The 23,400-nt window shown below is 38.2% G+C and overlaps 1 protein-coding gene across 1 annotated transcript in view; it reads right to left on the reverse strand.

Annotated features, from left to right (window-relative positions):
* The window catches only part of cnot2 (CCR4-NOT transcription complex, subunit 2), a 79,909-nt gene extending 60,998 nt beyond the window's left edge, over positions 1-18,911 (reverse strand). The window contains 3 exon segments of the mRNA XM_069192293.1: positions 18,374-18,417; positions 18,420-18,530; positions 18,693-18,911. Coding sequence (XP_069048394.1) covers positions 18,374-18,417; positions 18,420-18,530; positions 18,693-18,762 — 225 coding nt within the window. The 5' untranslated portion in view covers positions 18,763-18,911.
* Positions 18,912-23,400: the final 4,489 nt, after the last annotated feature.

Raw genomic sequence — 23,400 nt, forward strand, 5'->3', positions numbered from 1 at the left:
GTGACTGAATATAAGGGGCGCTACAGGATATACAGAGAAGTATGTCTCTGTGGTAACATATAGGAAATACATACTGAAATTTCACTCCTAATAAACCTTAATTTGCAAAAGTGTTAAAAAACTGGCCTTATAGTGATGGTCTGCAAACAAAAAATGGAAGCAGAACATCTGCTTGTCTTATCTTGCATGCCAGGAGCGCAAAGGACCATATATATATATTCTTGAAAATAATGTCATATGCTCATCAGTTCCTTCTAGTTTTCTTTTAGTTTCAGCAGAATCCTCATCCCAAATGTTCAAATCTGTTGCTTTTATTGACATTACTATGGGAACAACTGAAGTTTAGCACTCTTGTGGTTGTTAGTGCACTTTCACAGGACAGTATCTCCTCGAGACCCTCCTTCTTAGTCTACAGGGGGCCATAGAAAACTATACTAGTGCCACAATAAGTAATCTTTCGCTGCTCCCGATGGTAGAATACAGACTGAAGCCCAGAAAGGAAGCAGAGCGTTATGCAGCAGTCACTAGCAAGTAATGGAAATGAATAACAGAGTTGAATCCTTTTCCATTTTGTTTGCATTTTCCTGTCAATAGTGCCGTACACACCTGAATGAGGGCAGTTCCAAGAGTCAGGAATTTGTACAGGGCTGATACATGACAAATCCCATTTCACCTCATTAGAGCCGGAAGCAAATTTACAAATATGAATCAAAAACTGAAATCAATTCGCCTGTGATTAAGGACTTGCAGGTAGTCCTCCAGGACTAGGGTTGGCAACTACCGGTTTAGAGTCAAGAGATCATTCTACACTGTTGCTTGTAAGTTGATGTTTAAATATTATAATAGAATGCCATACACATTTCAGCATGGTCTATACTGGATTTGCCTTTGGCATCTTGTTAATAGGATCAGCCTTAAGGTGAAACTGAGTTGCTATTTTTAAAATGGATAAATTGTGTAATTAGGATATTTTAATCTTGTCCTGTATGTAGTATTTAACATAACGTTACATATGAAAAAGACTACTTACAATGCTCATACATACATTTTCTTTTAATTGTGGCTCATTAAACACACTACGTACTGCATAGAGAATCCCAATCAGATTTTACCATCAGTCCATCTGTTTATCCATCAGCTACATCAGTCATTAAGTATACATTTAAAAGGTTGGGAAACGCTGGATTATATGCATCTGAAAGCAATACTGATTATACTCTGTAAATTCACCTGGTGTCAAAATCCCTGACAGCTGGAGGAGAGTGGGAGACATAGAGAAACCACTATCTGTGTTCACAAAAAGAGAGCCTTGTGTGACACATTTTGGCACTGTCTCGGTGTATAGCACAACATGCCTAGCTACGTAATTCCCTGAGCAACCACAGCTGCTGTCCTCAGCAAAAGTGTCAATTAGCAATACTTCAAGCTTCATTATGCAAACTGATCTTTTAAAAGCCCATCATTCTGAGGAGGGAGTGGCCACCTGATTAAAACGGTCTTAAAGTCACTAGAAATATGCAATACGGAGCTGGCAATATAGAAATGAGAGGCAAAACAAAATGGAAACCATAAAACCAATTCTTTTCACACAATGACTTAAGGATGGGGCACAACTGATGAATATATTGATGCACTTCACAAACTTTTATAGAAAGTAGGATATTGGATGAATAGAAATACTGCATTGACTTATATTTTAAAAAGTGGGATGATAAACTGAGTTCCATTTCAGAAAGGTGGCATAACACCATACCAAAACCATTTCAAATCCTCAAATCTAGTATAGCTCGTACATGAAAAAAAAAATGAATTCTGGAACAACTAATTTCACCTTGCTCGTTCAGTACTGTTTGCCTCCTCTGCAGCACTGAGCACACCCTGGTTCCATATAGCGCTCCAGAAGCAAACAACTAATTGCACATAATGCAAATGCAAGGCTAATGTATGCAAATTGTATGCTAAAAGATCACTGTGGGATGCTACACTGATCGCATTATCACTAGAATCAATCATGGCAACAACCACGAAAGAGCAACAAGCAGAAACCCATGGCAGGAAGACGAACAGATTTGTTAAAAATGCAGAAAAGCACATTCATATTCAACAAATGTTTAGCTGCAAGTAAAGTAAATGTGCTTTTTTCTTTTTTGTTCTACAGTGTAGATTTCTGTTTTCTTGCGAGGGAATGTATGAGCTGGACATATTGTTGTGCGCTACAGGGGCTTCTGTAGATTCCTGCGAAGCTACCAAGCAGTCTGATAGCCGCTCAATTCAATACACACAAAAGTGAGCTGGGAAGTGCCGACACAGCAGGACAGCGTGCAGTATACGCTGAACCTAAGCGCTACTTTGAGTGGGAGCTACAAATAGGCAGAGATTTGTAAAAAAGATACCCAAATATAGCAATGAAACTGCAGTCTAAGGGGTCAACAGTGGGTCTAGGAGACAAGCTCAGTATATCACAGATTCAGCAATCACAACTCTCGACCTCTAATGACCACAGTGTGAGCAGGTGCCATCTTTTACAGGCCTCCCCCCTTGAAAGACAGAAACTTAACTTAAGTTAATTGTGATCTGAAGAGACCTCATCTAAAGAGAATATGGAAAAGTGGGCTGTGCTTTTACATGTGGAATTACTTGCGTTTTAGATATATATCAGGCAACTGATTCATTCACTATCGGGAGAAACATTTCCATCAGCTTAGCAGGCTAGCTTTGTCTTGAGTAGAGCCTTTTATTTCCTAAGAAGAGTTTCATCCTTACACTGAATGTCTCTCTTTTTAAGAAACCTTTGGAATCTGTCCGTCAGTGAGAGACTGAGGTATCTAAGTCTTGGTTCTGTAAAAGGCTGCTTTGTGGTTTACACAATGTAAATATTAAAAAAATGTAGAAATACAGACATTTTTAGATCAACATACACCTTAAAACACCCTTTCTTAGCTTTTGGAGAGACAAGCTGGCCAAAGTATATACAACCTTATTAAAGACAATCATAACCATAGTGAGGGAAAAATACATTTACACTTAAATTGGACTTTTAAGCAGCACACTTTAAAAAAAGTCAAAGACGAAAGGAAGCTAATGTTCTATTCAGTAAAATGTTTCTGAATTTTTAAACCTCAATGTATAATTTTCAGGGTGCTTTAACAGAAGAATCTCTTATGTTTTTTTCAGTTTTCTCTCCACAATAAGCATCAGAAAATCACACTTTATATGGTGCTCTATCAGTTTTTGCCACAAATCTTAGCTAAAGACAATATTTTCGGTCAGAATAATGCAAAACCTTAACATGCATGTGTGCATTCTTCTTCAAACTGGTCTAGGCAGGCTGAGTCTCATCTCCCAGAAGATAATGTATTATGTCATATCATCTACTGCATAAAATATTTCCTTCCATCTCTTCAAAGGAACTTCTAGGAACATTATAGGTTCAGTTTCACTTTTAAATTGGCACTTTCTATTGCATTATCTATTCTTAAGACCTTTTCTTTAAAAAATGTAAAAACTCCAGGAGCACTATTATGAAAACAAACACAAAGGAAAGCATAAACACATATATAAGTGCCAAATATAAATATATACAAATTTGACCTCTTCTACAATGGTTTCCAATTTTAACTTCTAAAGGTTTATGTGCAATTTAACGGAATGAAGTAATAATGCTCTATATGAGAACCAAACAAATGTAGCAGAGAGAAAAAACCTGAAGCTCTTGAGCTTCTCCGATGACTGCTGCCCAACAGTACAACTGTTAAAAGACAATGACAGGACATGACTGTAGGTAAGGAAAAGCAAAGGCTGATCAGAAAGTGGAATAAGATACATTTGAAAAAGAGCGCACTTGAAAAATATTTCCATATTTTGACTTGCTAACTCTGAAGTACAGGCGAAGAGGATGTTTGCAACTAATGATCTTGAGCAGTAGTACGACTGGCTGTCTGAGAAAGCTTCAGGTATCGTGTCATTCTCGCCTGCCATTCCTGCTCTTCCCTGGGGGCTTTTTTGCAATTTCAAGTGTCATTTCCTTCTGAACCGCGGTTCACACAGTGAAACAGGCTCAACCTCCAGAGTGCACCTCAAGAAACATAACATGGAAAGTGTCAGAAATTCCATCACCCAGGCAACGGGGCTCTCATTAAAAAGGGTACCCGATTTGCTCAACTGGACTGTTTACAATGACTTTTTGAGGTACAAGAATAAAACCCTATCTCTAAGCCTGACAACAAAACCACAACTTCTCTCGGAGGAAGTGTTAAATATTCTGTGATTAGTTTTAGCCTTCATTTTCTGGAGTGGCCATATGAACTGAAAACTCTTGCTGTAACTGCAGCCTCATGAAAGCACAGGACGCACCTGTCCTGACTAACGAGACCCCCCCCATCAGAAAACCTTAATTCCTAACACCAAACCTAAACATCAACAGCAGCCAGCCTTGGATATCCTATTCCCTTTCCCATTGCACAAACACATAAATAGTAGGCACTTCTTTACACAAAGGGTTGTGGGGGTATGGAACAAAAATTCAGCTACATTTAATAAACAACTTGATGAAATCCTTGGATCAAATAAGTACCAAGGTCAGAGGACCCAAATGGCCGCCTCCGGTTTGCAAACGTTTCTGATGTGCAAACGTGAGCACATGAAGGCAGAAAATAGATGTGAAGGGCATGAGCTGCTTAAGGAATTAACCAACAAGACCTCACACCTACTGAAAAATATGCAGTGTTTCTTATAATGAGACATCATATCATAGTCAACAGCTTCCTCTTGTGCTTTAATTAAAGTGAAGGAACAATGAGATAAAACATAAAAAAATCCAATTTACACCAGATTGACTGCAACATACAAAAACCCTGTCTTGAAATACAACATACCAGATGTTGCATCTGTCACCATTATGCCTTCTAGTCCATATTTTAATCTTTCTCCACTTGCAGAACAACCAAAATGTGAGAAAAATTCTCTTAATGAGCTTTGATCCTTAATTCAGCCGTGAAATTAAAGAGGGAGGAGTTTTCTGATGGAACTGTTGAAATCTATGACAAAACAGTCTGGGTAGAAGACCGAGCCTGTAACGTATTTCAAACGGCACTCACACTAATACACAACGACACTGCTATCTCAATGGCATGGAAAAGGGGTTTGTTCTTACAGCCTTTTTTTCAGAATTGAGAATGTGTTTTTTTTTTACTTGTTTCATAGCTTGAAATTTACCATGGATCTACTGATTTCACATTAATGTGAATTTCAGTTTCTTTCAATGTGCATAAAAAAGATAGAAGATAGAATATTTAAATACCTGAACATTCTACATAGGATCTACTATTTGAATATCTAGGCAACTATAACATTACTGACGAATTTCTAAAACAGAACTAAAATGCCGAATTAGTGAGAATGCTTGAAGCATGCTTTACGATACCTAAACTCACTACTGGTCAAATTCTTCATTCCCTTCCTGTGCTCTTACAGAGAACTGCATAAACAGTGAAACACAAAGTGAACGAAATGACATCTTTGAAGGAAAAAATTCATAAACAGGAAGTGTGTGGCAGCGATTGGGGAAGTTAGCAATATTCAGCGTTTTCTCTTCAGTATTTTTTTATGCGGGGCACTAAAAGTTTGAAGCAAAAGTGTCGTTTGCGTACAATAACGATGTGCGCAGCAAATTAAGGAAAGCACTGAAAACTTTTGCAGTCTTTAAAATGTATTTTAATGCTGCCTAGTAAGCCGTGCATAGGCTCAATGGATTACGTTTTCAATTCTACAATCCCTTTATATATATATAGGAAAAATAAAATTCAGGGATTTCTGGGAACAGGAAATTAATTCTGGATATTTTAGGCAAGTGTGCTGCCTGTGACTGTGTACCCAAGCTACGCACATTAAATATACCATTTTCAGTGCCAGCCCAGTACACCCCAAGGCTGGAAAAATAGGTAACTGGTGCTGCTGGCCATGATCTTACATCTCTCCAAACCGGTCTTGCCAGGAAATACAGGAAACAGGGGATGCATGTTCTTGCATTGTAACCAATGGGGATAAGAGAGAAAGAGTTTAAACTATGTTTTTACCATTTTTATACACTTGTACAATGTAATAGCGAACAGGCACCCTAAAAGCTGAATTTAATCACCCTGGCAGTGGTGAGTGAAATCGTGGCTTGTGTCCTTGCTCAGTTGAGGCGATGCCCTTCCAAACACTTTTTTTTTTGGTTCGAGGCAGCAGCTCAGAGAAAATGCCGTTTACAATTTGTCCAAATTTAAAATTTCACGTACGGCAAGTCACGGTTTGCAACAAAACGCAAAGAGGCATTCATAAAAGAAATGTTCAAAACTTGTATTTTAAACATTACCAATTAAAACTAAAGACAGAATTTTTTGCTCATTTATGACAGACAATGGTGGAATGTGAAGAGAAATGGTGCACGGACTTTGCTAAAAACAGTGTGCGAGTCGGCTCTATTCTTTAGGCTTTCTCCACAAATTCATTACTTTTCTTCCGATATGAAAAAACATTCACAAGCCATCAATTTTAATGAACTATTACTTAAAAATATCTTTTTTGCAATACATTGAATTAAAGAATGCCAGCTGCTTATGCATGTTAATGTGTTACTTAAGAAAATCATCAAAAGACAAGTGATGAATAAAGAATAGCCTTATATGTGTAGTTAAGGCAGTACAAATTTTGTACTACAGTCACAAGGCCTTTCAAAACGTTGGGTTTTAAATATTGCTATTTTTGGTGATGTGTATACAATAAGCATTAGACAATTTACACCGGCAATTCTCTGTATAATCAGAAACAAAAACACTCCTAGCCATTCAGTAGGCTAAATCACTCCACCACCTGTGGCCAATCAACTCTCTCACTACTGAGCTTATGCAAGTAGTCATGGGTGTATCATGGGTCAGTCATGAGTGATTGAGCAAAATAATGCCATAAACGAATCAACATCCAGATTCCACACACATTTTCTCTAATTAAACCAGCACAGAGTGATACATTTCTTGTGATTAATATTCCATTCATCTGCAATATTAATTGAAACTGTAAATATTTTTCAAGTACTCTCCCCATCAAGTACCTTAAGAAGGTTTATTCAGCAGGAATTGCAAACAACCTATGAAGACTTCAGCACCTGGGTTTCCAGTGGGAACATGCTGCATATTTTTGCCAGCACACGCAAGTGCATAATAATGTTAGCATGTTCTTCAAACACGCAGATATGCTGTAGGGTGAAGCTTAAGAACAGACTAAATAAAAATGGGATTACATTTCAGGAATATAAAACAGTCTCCTGCAGATGGCTCGCATGACTTATGGCAAGGGGGACAACTGACGCTGCTTTAAAGGCAGACTCAAAAGTGTGAAGTGGGAAACCAAGCAATGCGATGTTAAGTGACAGTAATCAAGTTTGAAAACTGGTGTTTTTGCAACAATAAAAATAACTCAAATATTACACAAACAGCTGCAGTAGGAAGAATTGCATTACAGCAAGACTGTTTTATTAAACTAATGCGCCCTGTCCTTATGTGGTTACAGATACACAGAATCTGCTAAATATAAGTCAATATTTTTGAATCCTTCAAATTTCTAAACGTCCACTCCATACTTCACACAATGATGCTAAAATATACAAAGCAGAATTCAAGATTTTACAGCGGTGGGGAAAAAAAGTGTCATTTCATTCCCTTAAAGGTCATTTCCATGCAACCCAACAGTATTTTAAGCTGCAACACTTTCAATTTTAAATATTGTTTTCACATACTGTATATCCTTTCCTCTTCAATGATAAAGCTTCACCTTTTTCAACCTTTAGCAACTCTGACCAAGCTTTATGTCCAGCTCTCCAGAGCAGCTGGCCATAGAAAACCTAGACAGGTGGTTCTGCATTTTGACTTTCTGCCACGCGATTTCGTACTCTGATAGCGATAGCACATTGCTCTTATCAGTTACTGAAACTTCTGCTGTCAGCCTTCGGCCACCTTTTCAGTACAAAGATACATGTGATAAAGTGCATCTTTACATTGTGAATACGCAGGTCTGTACTTATGTAAAAGCATCTCCTAGAGAACAAATGAAGGAAAATTCATCCTTCAGAGCCACAATATGGCTCTGGCTCGCTGTGCGGCGGCAGTTCCAAAGCTTGGCTCTTTGCGGGCGCTATCACAATAGAGCAGAAAATGATACCAGTAAGCATGAATCAGTGTCATATTGTATTATCAGGATCACACTACATATTTCACAAGACTGTCTCACTACCTGGATTGTCGGAAGTTTGTGGGCAGAATACAACCCTCCATTCTGAAAAAAAAACAGGGGCATTAAATCTATATCACATGCAACAGAAAATACACACTGGAAGCTTTCTACCTAATAAGGCGTGGGCAGTAAATTTATGGTCAGTGCACACAACCACTCAGTCTAAAAGCCTAAACCCCAGTGAAGAACAGTATAGATTATTATGCTGGGGAATATTCTACAGAGGTCAAAGGCTGAAAGCGTCACCTTGTCAAAGACATGCACTAAAACACATGGATACTCTTCACATCACTTTCACAGGAGTGCCTTTAAATAAAAGCAGTCTGTGCTGACTGACATGCAGAAAAGGCTAAAGAACGGAAAGAAGAGCAGCCTTTTACCAGCTCGGTGGAAAGAAAGTGAGACGGGTCGGATTTTTCTGGACAAATTCTGCAGCGCTTGCATTTCCATGCTTTCTCGTTTGAAAACTTTTGCAAAAAAAGCAGAGAGGGCGCGCAAGACATTCTTCACCTTCTAAATGCCTCCTCATAACAGGCAGAAACCAGAGTTGCAACTCATTTGCCGGTGGGCTGTACATGAACACATCAAACCTTACACACCGTAACGAATTCGTAAGCGGCTCCATTTATTCTGTACGCACAAATATGAGCTTCTTGAGTTTAAAGGGTGTCATTTACCATGAGTTTGAGATAGGAGCTGTTTTGGCACACATGCTGCAAAGGAACGAGTAGAGGTTAATTCCATACCGAAAAGCAGAAAGAACCGCCTTCAGACCTGAAAATGGCTCAACAGCTAAAGCACCGAATCCCCCCCCATGTGTGAAGAAGGCTCATACAACAAACAACAAAACATCACTTTTCAGTGTGGAATTAAGCCCAGCTTCGTATTCTACCCTGTTTTGAAGAAAACAATTTGTTATTGCTTTACAAAATGGTTCAATTTGCCTTTAAATGTCAGCTGCAGGAAAAAAAAATGTAATTCCATTTCATTACCCGAGATGTCACCGGTCTTACTCATCTATTCCAAACTATCTAATACACAGAAAAACTCTGCACAAATCTGAAGTAGGTTCCTGAAGACAGGATAACATACGTAGTAGGCGTACAGGCAAAGTTTGTGGCTTGTGCATAGGGTAACCAATCTCGAATCCGTACGTCTGCATGATCTTAAATACCATCAACTGTGTAAATAAAATGCAGCTGTGGGCCATGACATTTTTATCAACGCTCTCTAAAGTAAATTTAGATGGAGTATAGCAGAGAGTTCAGAAAAGGCTTATGTCTGTGGCTTAAACTAAACTTAGCAAATGGGCTCTGGGTTTTATTCCCCACAGCCCTGGGGAGCAGTGGAGAAAAGCTGTCTTTGTATAGTTTCATTTCACCAAAAGCTCTGTACATAACTCAGAACATTTCCGCACACTACAGTGCTCGCCTCTCGTCTCAGCCAACTGCCAAAAACATCAAACAAAACATAAAATGTGTGTATGTTCCATTTATAAATTCTTTACCTAGAATCGATTAAAAGAACATTAATACAGAGGTAAGACACACAGTCAGTAATCCATATGAATATTTAATAACATCTATTAACAAATCTCTGATTGTTCTAATATATTGATTACAGCAGGGATAATCATTATTATTTTAATACATCTAGAATTTTGCATTTATACATTACATGCCCTCATGTCTTTTATGCAGTTGCTATCTGTATCTGTCTGCTATTTCTGCAAAGCATTTTTTGCAAACAAACTTTTGCTATTTTGGCATCATTTTTATTTTTATGCAGATCTTTTTGGGTTACCAATAATTTGGAAGTTGCCACTGATTTTGTAAATGAGTTATATATTATAAGATGTGCACTCAAATAAAATTCTCCAATAACATCAAGCCTCCAAAACACTCCAGGGCAACATGCACAATACTTTACATTCAAATACAGGGTTACAAGATTGTTTCTGTTTAAAAGTATTATAGAGATGACACAGGGAGGCTTTTTATATTTTTAATTTTACTTTTTAACATTCTATGATCAATAAACTAGAGCAAAGAAAAACACCTTGCTCATCAAACTAAAAATGCCCACTCTATATTTTTTGGGCTATACAGAAAACACATTTATTTAACCCTGACAGACAGCCTTTTCATTTAAGCAATTAACGTTAAATGGTTTATGTAACTTCTTTGTGTAACTGGACTAGGGACCTATAACATTTTTACATTATAGAAATTAACCAGTAAACTTATAGTATTGTGGCTGTGAAGAGACTACACACTAAGAGACCATGAATAATGTACATGTGTTCATATTTTCATATGAAATAACACTGGAGGAACCACAGAACTGTTTTACTACTGCTTCCCAAAAACACATGAGCAAATCTTTCGCTTTAGATAGTTGCGAATATTGGTTGATGAGTCACACTTACAAAAACACAACTAAGCAGCCAAAATTAACATGAGTACTCAGTGACAAATACTAATTACACACCAACTACTAATTTAAAGAGAGTGCTCAGATGTAATCTTAACCAGCCCTAGGGCAGCACATTACATGTGAAACAACTATTGGAAAAAGGCGTAGCATTTGTACTGTTAGAAAAGGCAGTTTTACAAATAACTGCAGACGATTAAGTAGTTATTCACTTATTAACTAAACTTGTGAATAGTTTTCCAGTGATTTCAGAGATGTGTGAGAAAGCTATTTCTAAATAAGTCACAAAATGTAAACTCTCATCATATGTTTTTGACTGAATCGAAGTTACCTATTGCTATATAGAGAAATGTCTTCTGGGGTACTTCGAGACAGGATGGTTTAATAACTGCCTTAAAATGCAAGAATAGAAGAAGAAAAAGAAATGTGTAAACTGCAGTATGGCTTTCTTGATATGAATACTGGCGTTAGTGTATAGTAGACATGCAACACTGGCACTGACTATTACTACTGTGGCCAGGAAGGGGTGCTCACCCTGTGGTCCCTGTGGGTCCTAATGCCCCAGTATAGTGATGGGGACACTATACTGTAAACAGGCGCTGTCCTTCGGACTGAGACGTAAAACCGAGGTCCCGACTCTCTGTGGTCATTAAAAATCTCAGGGCGTTTCTCGAAAAGAGTAGGGGTGTAACCCCAGCTTCCTGGCCAAATTTCTAATTGGTTCTTATCAATCATGGCCTCCTAATAATCCCCAGCTATGAATTGGCTTCGTTACTCTGCTACCCGTATTACACACTACTACGGATGGGCTTTAAGGACAAATTTTCATCTAAGCAAAGGCTTAATGCTGAATTTTCAAATTAATGTATTTTAATGCAAGGCTGGTTTAAATCCTGGTCTCTTTTACTGTGTTCCAGCTCCATCAGCAAGCTATAACAACCCAACCCTTACTGGAGAGCTGACATTACAGAACATCACCTAGTATACAACTAGAGGTTCTTTCCATTTAAATGACAGGATTACAACTTTTAACCCAATTAAGCAGCTAATTAAGTCCATAAGGTCACCAATGCAAAAAAAAGCTTTTGTTCCAAAAGTTGGAATGTAAACCTAAAGATACTGAGGCCCTTCAAGGAGAGGATATGTACACAACTCATTTACATCTGTACTCATCATTCCTCTGAATGAAAACACAGCTCCTTTGTCTTTCATACATTCAAAGCTCTAGAAAAGTAGCTCTCTGTACTGCTGCACAATGCTATGCATGCACAAGTTTTTAGTCAATTGATGGAAGTTTGATAGCCTACAGTAGGTAAAAGCAAAGCTACCAATTAACTCATGTTTTCAGATGTGTATACTTTTCTAACACTTCAGCGAGGAAAACCGAATACCCTTTTGTGTAAAACACATTCACTCATTGTGTAGACATGGACGATTGAGATCCTCCACTCTAAACTCGTGCTGTAATTGTGTTAATCCTGCTGTTTGAGAAGCCAATTTTAAAAGGCACTATGTTAAATTTTACTTTTTTATTATTTTTAAATCAAAGTATGTGCCTTTGAAGAAATAAAGATTCCTTCTCTTGCATTTTCTTCTTTGTGACGCAGTAACAAATGTGGTGACAAAGACAAATGAGCTTGAGAACTAAGGAGAGAGAGAACTGAGACCTGCATGGCATGGGCTCGCCACAAAAAGTACCGGCGTCTTGAAATTGGGCCTGGGAGCTGGATTAACTTGCAAACACCCCATGACTTTGAAAGGCTCTCTTAAAAGGAGTTCCTGAAATTCAAACAATATACCGCACACCCTCGGGTTCACAGACTAATAGGGTAAGGGGCATCCATTATTACAAAAAGATTGTTAAATCCTGAGTGGCATTTTTACAACCCAAAAACACAATATTAGAAGAGACAATAAATATACATCATACCCATTCCCATCAAACCTGAAAAAGGCTCCAAAGCCAAAATGTTGTTTCCTTTCTTCTCTTTTCAGCAAAGAATAAACCTTTACTTGTTCCTTTGCAGCCTACGCATGCTGACACAGCTACCCACCTGAACTACTATCATACATATATATATATGCTTTCTGGATCTATTTGACTTATGTTTTTAACACCATCAACAATTTCTGTGCCTTTTTATCATAAATATATAAGCTCTTCGTTTCATATGTCCTAAATCTACAATATAAAATTCTCTTAAGCACACGGAACAAAAACAGCCCCATTGTCAGTAACAGACCTACCCCTATAGGGCATCATAGATATATTTGATTTATAAGAAAATGTAGTATTTATTTTACCTTGTTTTATTATCTGTACATTTTACAGAATTATTTTACATAGTTACAACACATTTACTTTTATTTCTTCTATTTTGACCTATTATTAAGAATAAACAAAGCCTGTTTATTCCAGACTAGTTGCTTTGCCGGACTTTGTCCACCATATATGATTTAACCGACAAAATCACATAGCACATTTAGGCTGTTAAATCTGAAATCCGTCAAACTTACTGAGGGCTTGCTGTACTTAAATGAGGTTTGCCACACTATCAATCAAATGACACACTCCCGTCAAGTCATATGAAGAGAAGACTGGATTACACAATGGTACAACAAAATTGGCTACCATTTTGTCATTTTTGTGCAGGTTTCCCATTTCACAGCATGGTGAATAACTCAATGGGCATTTTCCTTGTGGTACTATACAACTGTTCTCCAAACCTCACCTGGCACGAGGACAAAGGAATAGCTTACTGCGCCCTTGCTTCTGGACAAGTAAGAAAAGCAAAGGATAGAGTTTTCAAATTGTGGCCAAAACAACAGTAAAGCTTCTTTCTGCCCCTTGTGTCAGGAGAAAAAACAAATATTTTACAACTCCTTACATTTAAGCAGAAGAGAACGGGATCAAATTTTTACTCAATACAGCAGAAATGTTTGGTGTACAGTAAAAAAATACCCACAAGCGATAGACAAGTGCAAGATATTAAAATGGTTTCTTTGAGATTTGACACTTTAGTTCAATACGAGCGCGGTCTTAACATCGCAAGGGAGAGACAAGGGTTTGATTTTCATGCTCAGTTTTAAAATGCTCAGATGTGCAATTGCTAACTGCATGGTACGTTTGTATTTGTAATATTAAAAGGAAGAAGTTACAGGGGAAAATGAGAGGACATTTTAAGTGAAGGCAACTTCTTGCCAAAGTTTTTATTTTCAGCATTTGTCAAAGATTCCCAAAATGCCTAAAAGTGAAGTTGCACTGTTGGCATTTAACAGCCCTTTATACACAGGTGAGTTTGCTGAGTTTTAGTGACCACAGTAAAAGCTTTACTATTTGGCACTGGTCATTTCCCAGGAATGCCAGTTAAGCAAGATTTAAGAAGGTGATAACACTAATACTAATGTTTCAGAATGCACTGTACAAACATACACAAGCTGAAAGTTACAAGAGTCAGCACTGCTCTACAGTACATCCACACATGCAACTGCTATTACCTTACTGTAGTGCTAACAGTATACTATTACATTATTAAAGTGTCCAGGACTTTGATAAACCTTAATCAAGCAAGAACCATTCCAGACAGTTAGGCATCCCAGAACCTTAATTCCTCATGTTGGCTTAATTTTCACATCACTAGGACATATTTCAGCCATGACTAAAAGGATAACACTGTAAAGCCAGAAGAAAAATTCCAGACAACGCACACACAAGAGAAGATCCGCACGCGAGGCAATGCGGAAGACTGAGGCCGCACAGAGAACCTCGGAAGGTGGAAATATTTGGAGATGAAGCTAGGAAAAGAAGATGCACCATATCTGAACCATGGTTTTCCTGCACAGTAACGGAATTTAACACATGAGGGCAGAGGACGCAAGATGGGCAGAAACAGGAATTCTCCCGGCCAGTAACGGATGATTTTGAATTGGCTTAGGGAGAAAATGCTGGTTAGCAGAGAAACCCGGTTAGGAAAAAGCCAGATGGAAAAGCTTTCATTGTAATTTGGGGATAAACGTATTTCAGACTGAGCTGTTGAGATGCGAGATGGTGACAGACAGGCTGATTGCATGCAAGATTATGGAAACAATAATTAGAGCTCAACCTGGGGATCATTTATAATAAGCGGGCTCCAGGAGATAACCAACTTCAGGGAATGCATACCTAACCTGCCAGAATTCCTTAAACAGCACCAGTAATGGATACAAACAGAACATATGATATGGTATGTTCAATAACTGCTATCATGAAAGATGAATTCTTAAATTGTAGGAGGCAGACATTCAAGGTGATGTAGGGACTGACAAAAGACCAATGGCTGGAAAACACTAAATAGGGGATGAATGGTCAAATTGGTGTGATTTAGTACCACAGAGATCTGTATTAGGATCACTGTTCCTCCTAATTTATATTAAAATCTGAATATTTGGATAGTAAGTACACTATTCAGATTCGCAGATCACATTTTCATGATGGCAAGTGGAGAGTATTACATGCAAAACCAAACTAGGAGACATACTAATCTTGAAAAAGCTACTGTTGAAAAACATTTAGATGCGTCTTCTGATCATTTTCAACTTTCAGCCACTGTGTAGAAGCAATAAAAAGGAAACTGTACGTAAACATACATAGATATGTGTATAATTTAAAACCAGGTATAAGATTACTGTAAAATACTACACCTTTCTATCCAGACCTTATGTAGAATACTGTGTATAATTTTGGAAAAAGTTTAACTGCACTCAGAAAAAAAGACTTTACGCCCTTCTTCACCTAAAGATGGGAAAAAAAGAATAGGTTTGTGGGTCACTTGACTAAGGAACCAAACAGTGCCATTAAGACCACCACCTAAAACTGGAAATGAACTCCTCAAACAGCCTACTTGATGGACCTATCAAAACTAAAACTCCATTCTGGAGTGGAGATTACTACAGCTTTCACTAAATTCTCACTTTTACCTTTATTATTAAATCTGCTTGTCTGCCAGCACAGAAGTGAAGTGTTATCTCATCTCAAAAGTGCTAATTGTCACCTTATTATGGGAAAGCCAATCTCATCAAGGATGAACACCACATGTTGTGTCCACCTACATGCAGGCTCAGTGAAAATTCAAACTGTGGTTTAAGGGAAATGGCAATAATGAGTCTAAACTATACCCTCCTCTTCTAACCCTTCAATTCATCCCATGTTGGAATGGGAAAACTAAACTCAGCTAATTTGCTGTATAATGTTTGACATTGTAGTGTAAAATGCCCTATTATTCCAAAAAGGTTTCAACCCTTAAGGGGTTGTGCCAAGCAAAGAACTAAATGTGTTTGTGAAACAATGAAGTAAAAACAGACTGGTTACACTTTTCTGACCATGAAGGAGCACAAAACCTAAACTCAGGCACACACCATAGATGTCACTATGACAAAATAGATTTATTTTTGCAAAATATGGTGAAACTAACATTAAGACTACAATTATTTATTCACTGGGGAAAGCAACCAAACACCACAAACATCAATAGATATGTTCATTCACAAAACTTGCAGACCAACAAAAAACCTCAGAGGTTTTGTATTTTTCCTTAATATAACGAAAAGTTGTAACGAAAAGCAGACCCAGTATTGAATGCAGAACCCCACAAAATAAATACAGAACTTTAACGTTTCACAAAATATTTCCTAAATATTTAGAAATTACATTTGTGTAATTCTATTGAGTGTTGTTCTCAGGCTTTTGTCATTAATAGTTTAGTCATATTACCTTACACTAGATAATAAGTGCAGTTACATTATGAAACAAAATATAAAATGTTTACAACTACACCTAAAATGCTTTTTTATACTATCATTTTTCAAATGAAAACCTAATGATACCTTTCAGTGCGGAAACTCAAAAGCAAGAACAAATATGACGTAGAATATTCTATATCGAAATATACCGCTTAAAACGTCCAAAGCTATCTTTCCAAAACTGTTGAGACCGCTTGGGAATGCTTGGGAGGGCGCTCACATTTTATTAATTCACAAGAGTAAAAAATCGTAATAACTCCTCGGATTTGATCATTTCCCTCCATTCTCTATACAGAAAAAAAAAAACATTATAGATTGGTAGCCATCGGAAGGAAACCCAGAGGGTTCTTAAATTCTCAGGCTGCCCAGACATTCCAGGCCGCCACTAGTTATGAAAACTAAAATCTCACGAACTGTAACAATGCAAAAAGTGCAAATCGCAGCAAGCCGAAAAGTGAATCACCTGAGCCCACTCCGTAACAGCGCGTTAAACCGGTCACGTGCTCCTGAGCCGACACGTATATAGCTTTCAAAACTGGAAATCAACCATCATTCGAACTGTCACGGTACAATAAAAGAAGCAATGCTCTATGTATGGATGAATAACGGCACTCTCTCGTAACCTGCAGTCAGTAGCTCGGTCCTGCACTCTCCTTCAAACCACGAATTCAAAAATGTGAAATAAAAAAGGAAGTGAAGCTACGTTTGAGGGGGGTGCTTAAAACTGTTTGCTGTAGAACGACCGACATACTTCAAAATAGATTTAATATGCCCATGTATGCTTTAATAGTGTTAGAAAGTCTTGAAGAACAGGTTATTCTAAATGTTTAACAAACTCCTAGTATTCCCCGAAAACCGGCGCTAACACAGCGTATACGTGTGTTCCGGCCCACAGCGCTCGTACAGCTACAGTACTGTAACATAACGGCAGTGGATTTTCGTCCTCTCGTTGAGCGCCGAAACTGTATCCCGGGGCTACGTGCAAAAATACCGATCCAACTTTCAGCAACAAATGAAGAAAGTTGTGCATAAAGCCTTGCAACATCTCTTATATCGTTGAGCACAATGCACATCGTTAAGGTTTTATTTTTCCAGCAGTAGAATAACAGGGCTCCGGGATTATGGGAGCAAAACACAGAACTCGGTACCAGGCTATTTCAGTTTCACAAATAAAAGCGAAACCCCAGCTTATAAAAAAAAATCCAAATTAAGGACAACGAAGCACCGAAACTATGGGGGGGGGGGTACAAAACTTCACACATTCACCGATCGCTTCCGGCAACGGGCAGCCGCATTTTTAATAAGGCATCCTAGCTTTGCAATAAATGTATTTTCCACATCCACCTGAACTTGCACGGTAAAAAAGATCGGCCACTTGAACTTTACGAAACAATATAATCTCAAGCCTGCGATGGGGATAAAACACGGTGCAAACCGTAACTCTCAGGATAACCTATGCGATTTTTATAAATATGTGGAATCCAGGGGGGTGTTTGATGTGGAATCTACAGCCTCCGTTTCGATTTGCTAAGCGCTTTGTTTGGGAATAATATGTCCTGCTGTAGGCCCGCTCGGGGTGTTTTACCGGTCATATGTGGCTCTGTAGTATTTTATTCACACACTGTAGTACCATAAAGAAGGGGGCTGCTGTGCGGGGTTGGGCCTGCTCTGTCGCCTTCCCTCGGCTCCCTATCCGTCCCTCTCGATTTATACAGCCCCAGACAAAAACCAGCAGCGAGAAAGAAACCCGCTCGGAGTGAACCCCGCCAGCCGGCTCGGATCCCTCCCGAACCGGCACGGCCGTGATCAGAAAAGGTTCTGGACCGGGTTGCGCCGGTTCCCCGGTGGTCAAAACGAGATATTGTAGAAATAAATCAGAGAAAAAAACACTCACCGCATTAATTTCTCTTCTCCTCGCAGATCCAAGATGGCTGTGTATCTACAGCCGAGGATGCTGGGTGAACGACCTTTACCCTCTGACCCCACAGCGACCCTCAGCGCCATCGCCGGCGCCCGGTGCTGCTTCCTGAGGAGCTGTGGTAGAATAGACGCTGGAAGAGCAGTGGGGTGGAAGGTGGACGATGAAGGAGATAGTATTGTCGGATTAAGAAACAATCGGCGGTGTCTTTTTTTCGTTGAAGGGGTTTAACTTCCAGAATTAGATCCATCTTTAAAACACGAAGCGTGGGATGTAAACTGGATCGTTCACTTACATTCTGTGCGCGTCCCGTTCCTGTAGCCCAGATGACAGCAGCAGAGAGCACGAGATTTAAACATGTACATTTCTTTATTTCTGGTCTTTCCTTTGGAAGCTTCGTGTCTTCTGTGTTCTGTGGTGAACAGCCACCGGTGCTGGAGAGATGTGCCTTTAATGTTGAACCTTGGGAAGGAAAGCCTTCGTTAACTCTTTTCTCTGTAGATCAGACGTGTATTGCTTGCGGAGGATACCATGTTTTGTAAGTAAAATTCCTGATGGTCTCTAGTATATTTACGATTGTTTTTTTTTTTCCCCCTCTGGGTGTTTTCTTCATCTCATTATTGGTGTCAATGCAAATTCACGCACAAAATCAATAAAATTAAGAATATTAAGTAATTGTCTTGCATATTGTGTTCAAAACGTTACAAGAAGAGACTGCGAAAAGACTGAATATTTCGTTATTTCTTACCGGTTTAACACATCCTTATATTAACGAAAATCGTGTATAGTTTGTGCAGTTAATATCTTGTAGGTGATGGTGCGACGAGAATTTGAAAAATGTGGAGCCTCAGCTCCTGCATTGCGTCGGATTTTCAAGTTTAAAGGCTATGTTAAGCGGAGAAGGCTCAAATCACATATACTCTGTATTGTGACATTTTTTATTATGTAATTAAGTTTAGATAAATAAAATCTGCTATCGCTTTCTTTAGTATCTGAAAATTCTGTCACCTCCACTCTTCTGGAAACGAATCGTTCTACTTTTATCAATTTAGATATTTTATTGCAAGTATTTCCTATTTGTGATTGTTTTTTTCCTTTTTAAGCTGTTTGTTCGTTTCTTTAGGCTTCACTCGAAGATTTTCAGATGTCTTTTGTTTGTATTTTTGTCATTATTAAAAATGTGAAAATGTGTGCCGGAAGAGTCTGATTTGTTAGCAGTGCGCAGAAAAGCCTCATCATCACCACACTGTGTCCAATTGCAAAACAAAATGCAGTCAACGATTTTAAAGAACTGAAAGCCTACACCCATACATGCGAGGTGTATTCCCCTCCCTTCTTATAAGACAGCTACAACTGAGAACTACAGATCGTCGGAATTAAAAATGATACATACAAACAGCTGAGTCAGATAATTCGAGGTCAGGCCTTTATAGCTGACAATCAGAACAGAAAATAAATGGGATACCCTTTTATCTTTTTTTACAGTTTCAATGACCAGAATGTTGTAGTTTTCTTGACATTTATTTATTAACTGCCAATAATAGCTATTATCCCTTTGAGATACAAACACACAGCTCTACTCAATTTTAAAGTGGCAAGATCATCTAATTATAAAATGCATATGCAAATGTTGTCTGGTCTAAAGACACGCAGTTAGAAGTCATAGAATAGCTGTGATTATACTGGGACTTGAACTATGGGGACAGACATTATCAGGATTCCAGACTCCTGGCAGAGTCTTAACTGCATAAACTTGCCTTACAGCAGGGTCCCGAAGCTGGAGGGCCGATTTGTCTATAAATGTTCACTCCAGCTAGGCTTGTGACACCCCCAGTTGGTTCATTATTGGCTTAATTGGATCAAGTTAACAGCTTCCTCCAGTTCTTGAAGTGGTGTTTCAGTTACCTGGAAAACCCACACACTGAACACAAAACACAATAGTATGAAAATTAGGTCACAGATTCAGTGTCCTGTCAGTACCTACAGTGGTTGATTCCAGAACATTTGTGAAGCTATCTATTGTCATTCCAAAGCTTCCACTTGAAAACTGCTTGTTTTAATAATTATTGTTAATGAGCAAGGGTGGCACAGTGGTAAGCATAGCTGTGTTGCAGAGCTGGGATCCTGGGTTTAATTTTGGACCGGTATACTATCCACAATGATATTTGTACATTCTCTTCATGTCTACATGGTTTCCTCTGGTTTGCTCCCACAGTCCAACAACATACTGATAGGTTTATTGGGTTATCTGATGTGCGGTGTACACACAGATGTGGTTCAGATGTGTTTGATTGTGTTTGAGGGCATCTTGAAGGGTGCCAATTAGTTTCTCATCTGTGTTTTTCAGGTAAAACTGTATTATGTGTTTACAGTTAAACTTTGAAATGAAAAAAATGTTTTAGAAAAAAATGTGACAAGTGTCCCCCCTAACATATGAGTATTAAATATCTGTCATTATCTATGTGGTTTATTTTATTATGATTGTTTTCTTCATTATTGGGTGCAAATAATTCCAGACTCCACCGTATATAAGTGTAAGGAATTATTATTTTTAATATTGTTATTGTTTATTTGGCTTCTATGGAAACTGGCCCTGATGTGAGCGTATGCATATTTGCGTATCTGCCCTATGACAGACAGACATCCCATCCAGAGTGTACTCTGCCTTGTGCCTGATGCTTGCTGGGATAGGCTCCGACCCCCCTGCAACCCTGAATTGGATGCAGTGGTAAGAAAATGGATGGATGAATTGATATTAGTGTGCATGTCCATTCCAAGTGTAGATTGGAAGAAAATACGTTTCTTTGCAGAACAGTATGCCATTAAAATATGAAGGGTTTCTTCAATAAGATTTTTTATTGCATTGAAGTTCTAGTGGAAGTGCTTCAGTAACAGATGATCAGCAATGAAGATGATGTATGAAAAAGACTGTAAGATGCAGTTTTCTATACTTGTAAGGACCCACAAAAATCCACCAGATTTGAAAACATTGAGCGAATTAGGAAATAATTTCTAATATCCTCTTCGCAAATTCTCTCTAGTAATGTAATCTGTCTTTCTGCGTTAAAAATTAGTAGAATCTATTTTTATGTTTGACACTTTTTTGGTGTGTACAGACTAGTATGAACTAGTAATATTTTAAAGACATTGGTATTTAATTTAAAATTCAAAGCAGAAGTGGGCAGCTTTTAATTCCAAAAGCAAGTCTTTTTCCCATTTTTCATTATACATGTCTATTGCACTTTCCTGTTTCCTTTAAAACCCACATAAACACATTTTACTGAGCCCTCCCATCACCTAGAAATGACGTTTTATGGCATTCATTAAAGTGGGAGTTATAAATCATGCTACTTGGTAGAGACTATAGGTCATTGTCGTCTACCCCTGAAACAAAGCTGAATCCTGACTGAAGCTACACGATGATATGCTGGAATCCTGTCTCATTCAGTTCCACATTCCGAGCCTGCATGCTTGCATCTCTTACACCAAAAATAAATAACCATTAGTTTTTGTGACAAATCAGAGATTTGTACCTTAGAAAGGACGGCCAGACAACTTTATACAAAAATGTATAGAACTTCTGATTTCGTTATCTTTTTCAGGTAACGGGCATTGTACAACCTTACAGTTCCATCATTACATCCAAGCCTTTGTCTTGAAATGTGTGGTATCATATTTCTATTCAGTGCTTTATTATACAGTAGATTTTCTATACGCTGTAGGAATTCTAGATGCATTCCTACTTCATTTTACCTTATTAAAACGTCACTTATTTCTAACAAATTGAGGAACATTGTTTAAGTAGTTGTGCAAATGACAGTAACTGAAACGAAGGAGAAACATACAGTACTATACTTCCCTGCTGTAATACATCACTTTATATTGTGAGCACCGTAGCAAGATTTTATAGTGTAAAAATACAGTGCATAATATCTACAAGACTTAGACTTCTATTTGAGGAAAGTAATAGTTTACAGGTCTAGTTTTTTATATCATATCTGCAGACACTATTTGAAATTCGGTGTATGGCCATTTGTTGCCTGTAGCGCAGCACTGTGGCAGACTTGCACACGGTGAAAGGCAAGAAAAAGTCTCTAGAGAGCAGAAACCAGTACTCTAACAGAATGTCACATTCAGTGTATCACATGGAAACAGAACAATCTTCCTAGGAGAAAATGTACTTGCTTTCTAAACTTTTTACTTCGCTTTTCTTGCTATTGTGAAATACTGAGCTGACATACCTTCTACACAGCTTAATATAAAGGCTGAAGAAGCTCCTGAAGCACCTGAAGAAGGCTCCACGGCCGAAACGTTGTGTTCTCTTTCTTCTTTTTTTCAACATGGAATAAACCTATTACTTGTTCCTTTGCAGCCTACGCATGCTGACGCAGCTACCCACCTTAATATAAAGTGCTGTGTTTTAGTCCTGTGCTTAATTATTATAAGCAGTTAACAGTTAATTTATCATTAGCTATTGATTAGTCTTTATCATTTAAGTTTTCAGTCCCAAGGAAACTCCCTTTTAGGTGATCTCATGTCCTCTGTCCTTGTGTTGCTCTTGATCTTGAAGTTAACCCCTGGAGTCAATGTTCAGTCCCTGAAGTGTGAAATTCTCTTGTGAACAAGCAGACCTGGCCCTGTACCGTGATCAGCATGATAGTTTGGGCAGAGGCACACTCACATATCCACAAAATCAGCAATGGAAGTTTTACATTTTTTTTCTCTACCCCATAGTAAAAAACAATAAATATATACATATTCCATTGAAATACACCATTCTCTTTTTCAGACACATGCTTTCACCTCCTGAAATCAGTTACGTTTTCTTTCAATTGCATTATGCTAAACATTACTGAAGAAAACTTTCTTTAAACCATTCTTCTACATATATAACAGAGCAAATTGAACTGCATACTATTCAGCTCAAAATATGTATGAATTAAATAGGGCCCGCAGTATTAGGGCATATAGGTCCTATAGTCTGTATTACTGAGAAGAAAATG

Source organism: Lepisosteus oculatus, chromosome 7 (genome assembly GCF_040954835.1).
Source record: "Lepisosteus oculatus isolate fLepOcu1 chromosome 7, fLepOcu1.hap2, whole genome shotgun sequence".
NCBI classification, from domain to species: domain Eukaryota; kingdom Metazoa; phylum Chordata; class Actinopteri; order Semionotiformes; family Lepisosteidae; genus Lepisosteus; species Lepisosteus oculatus.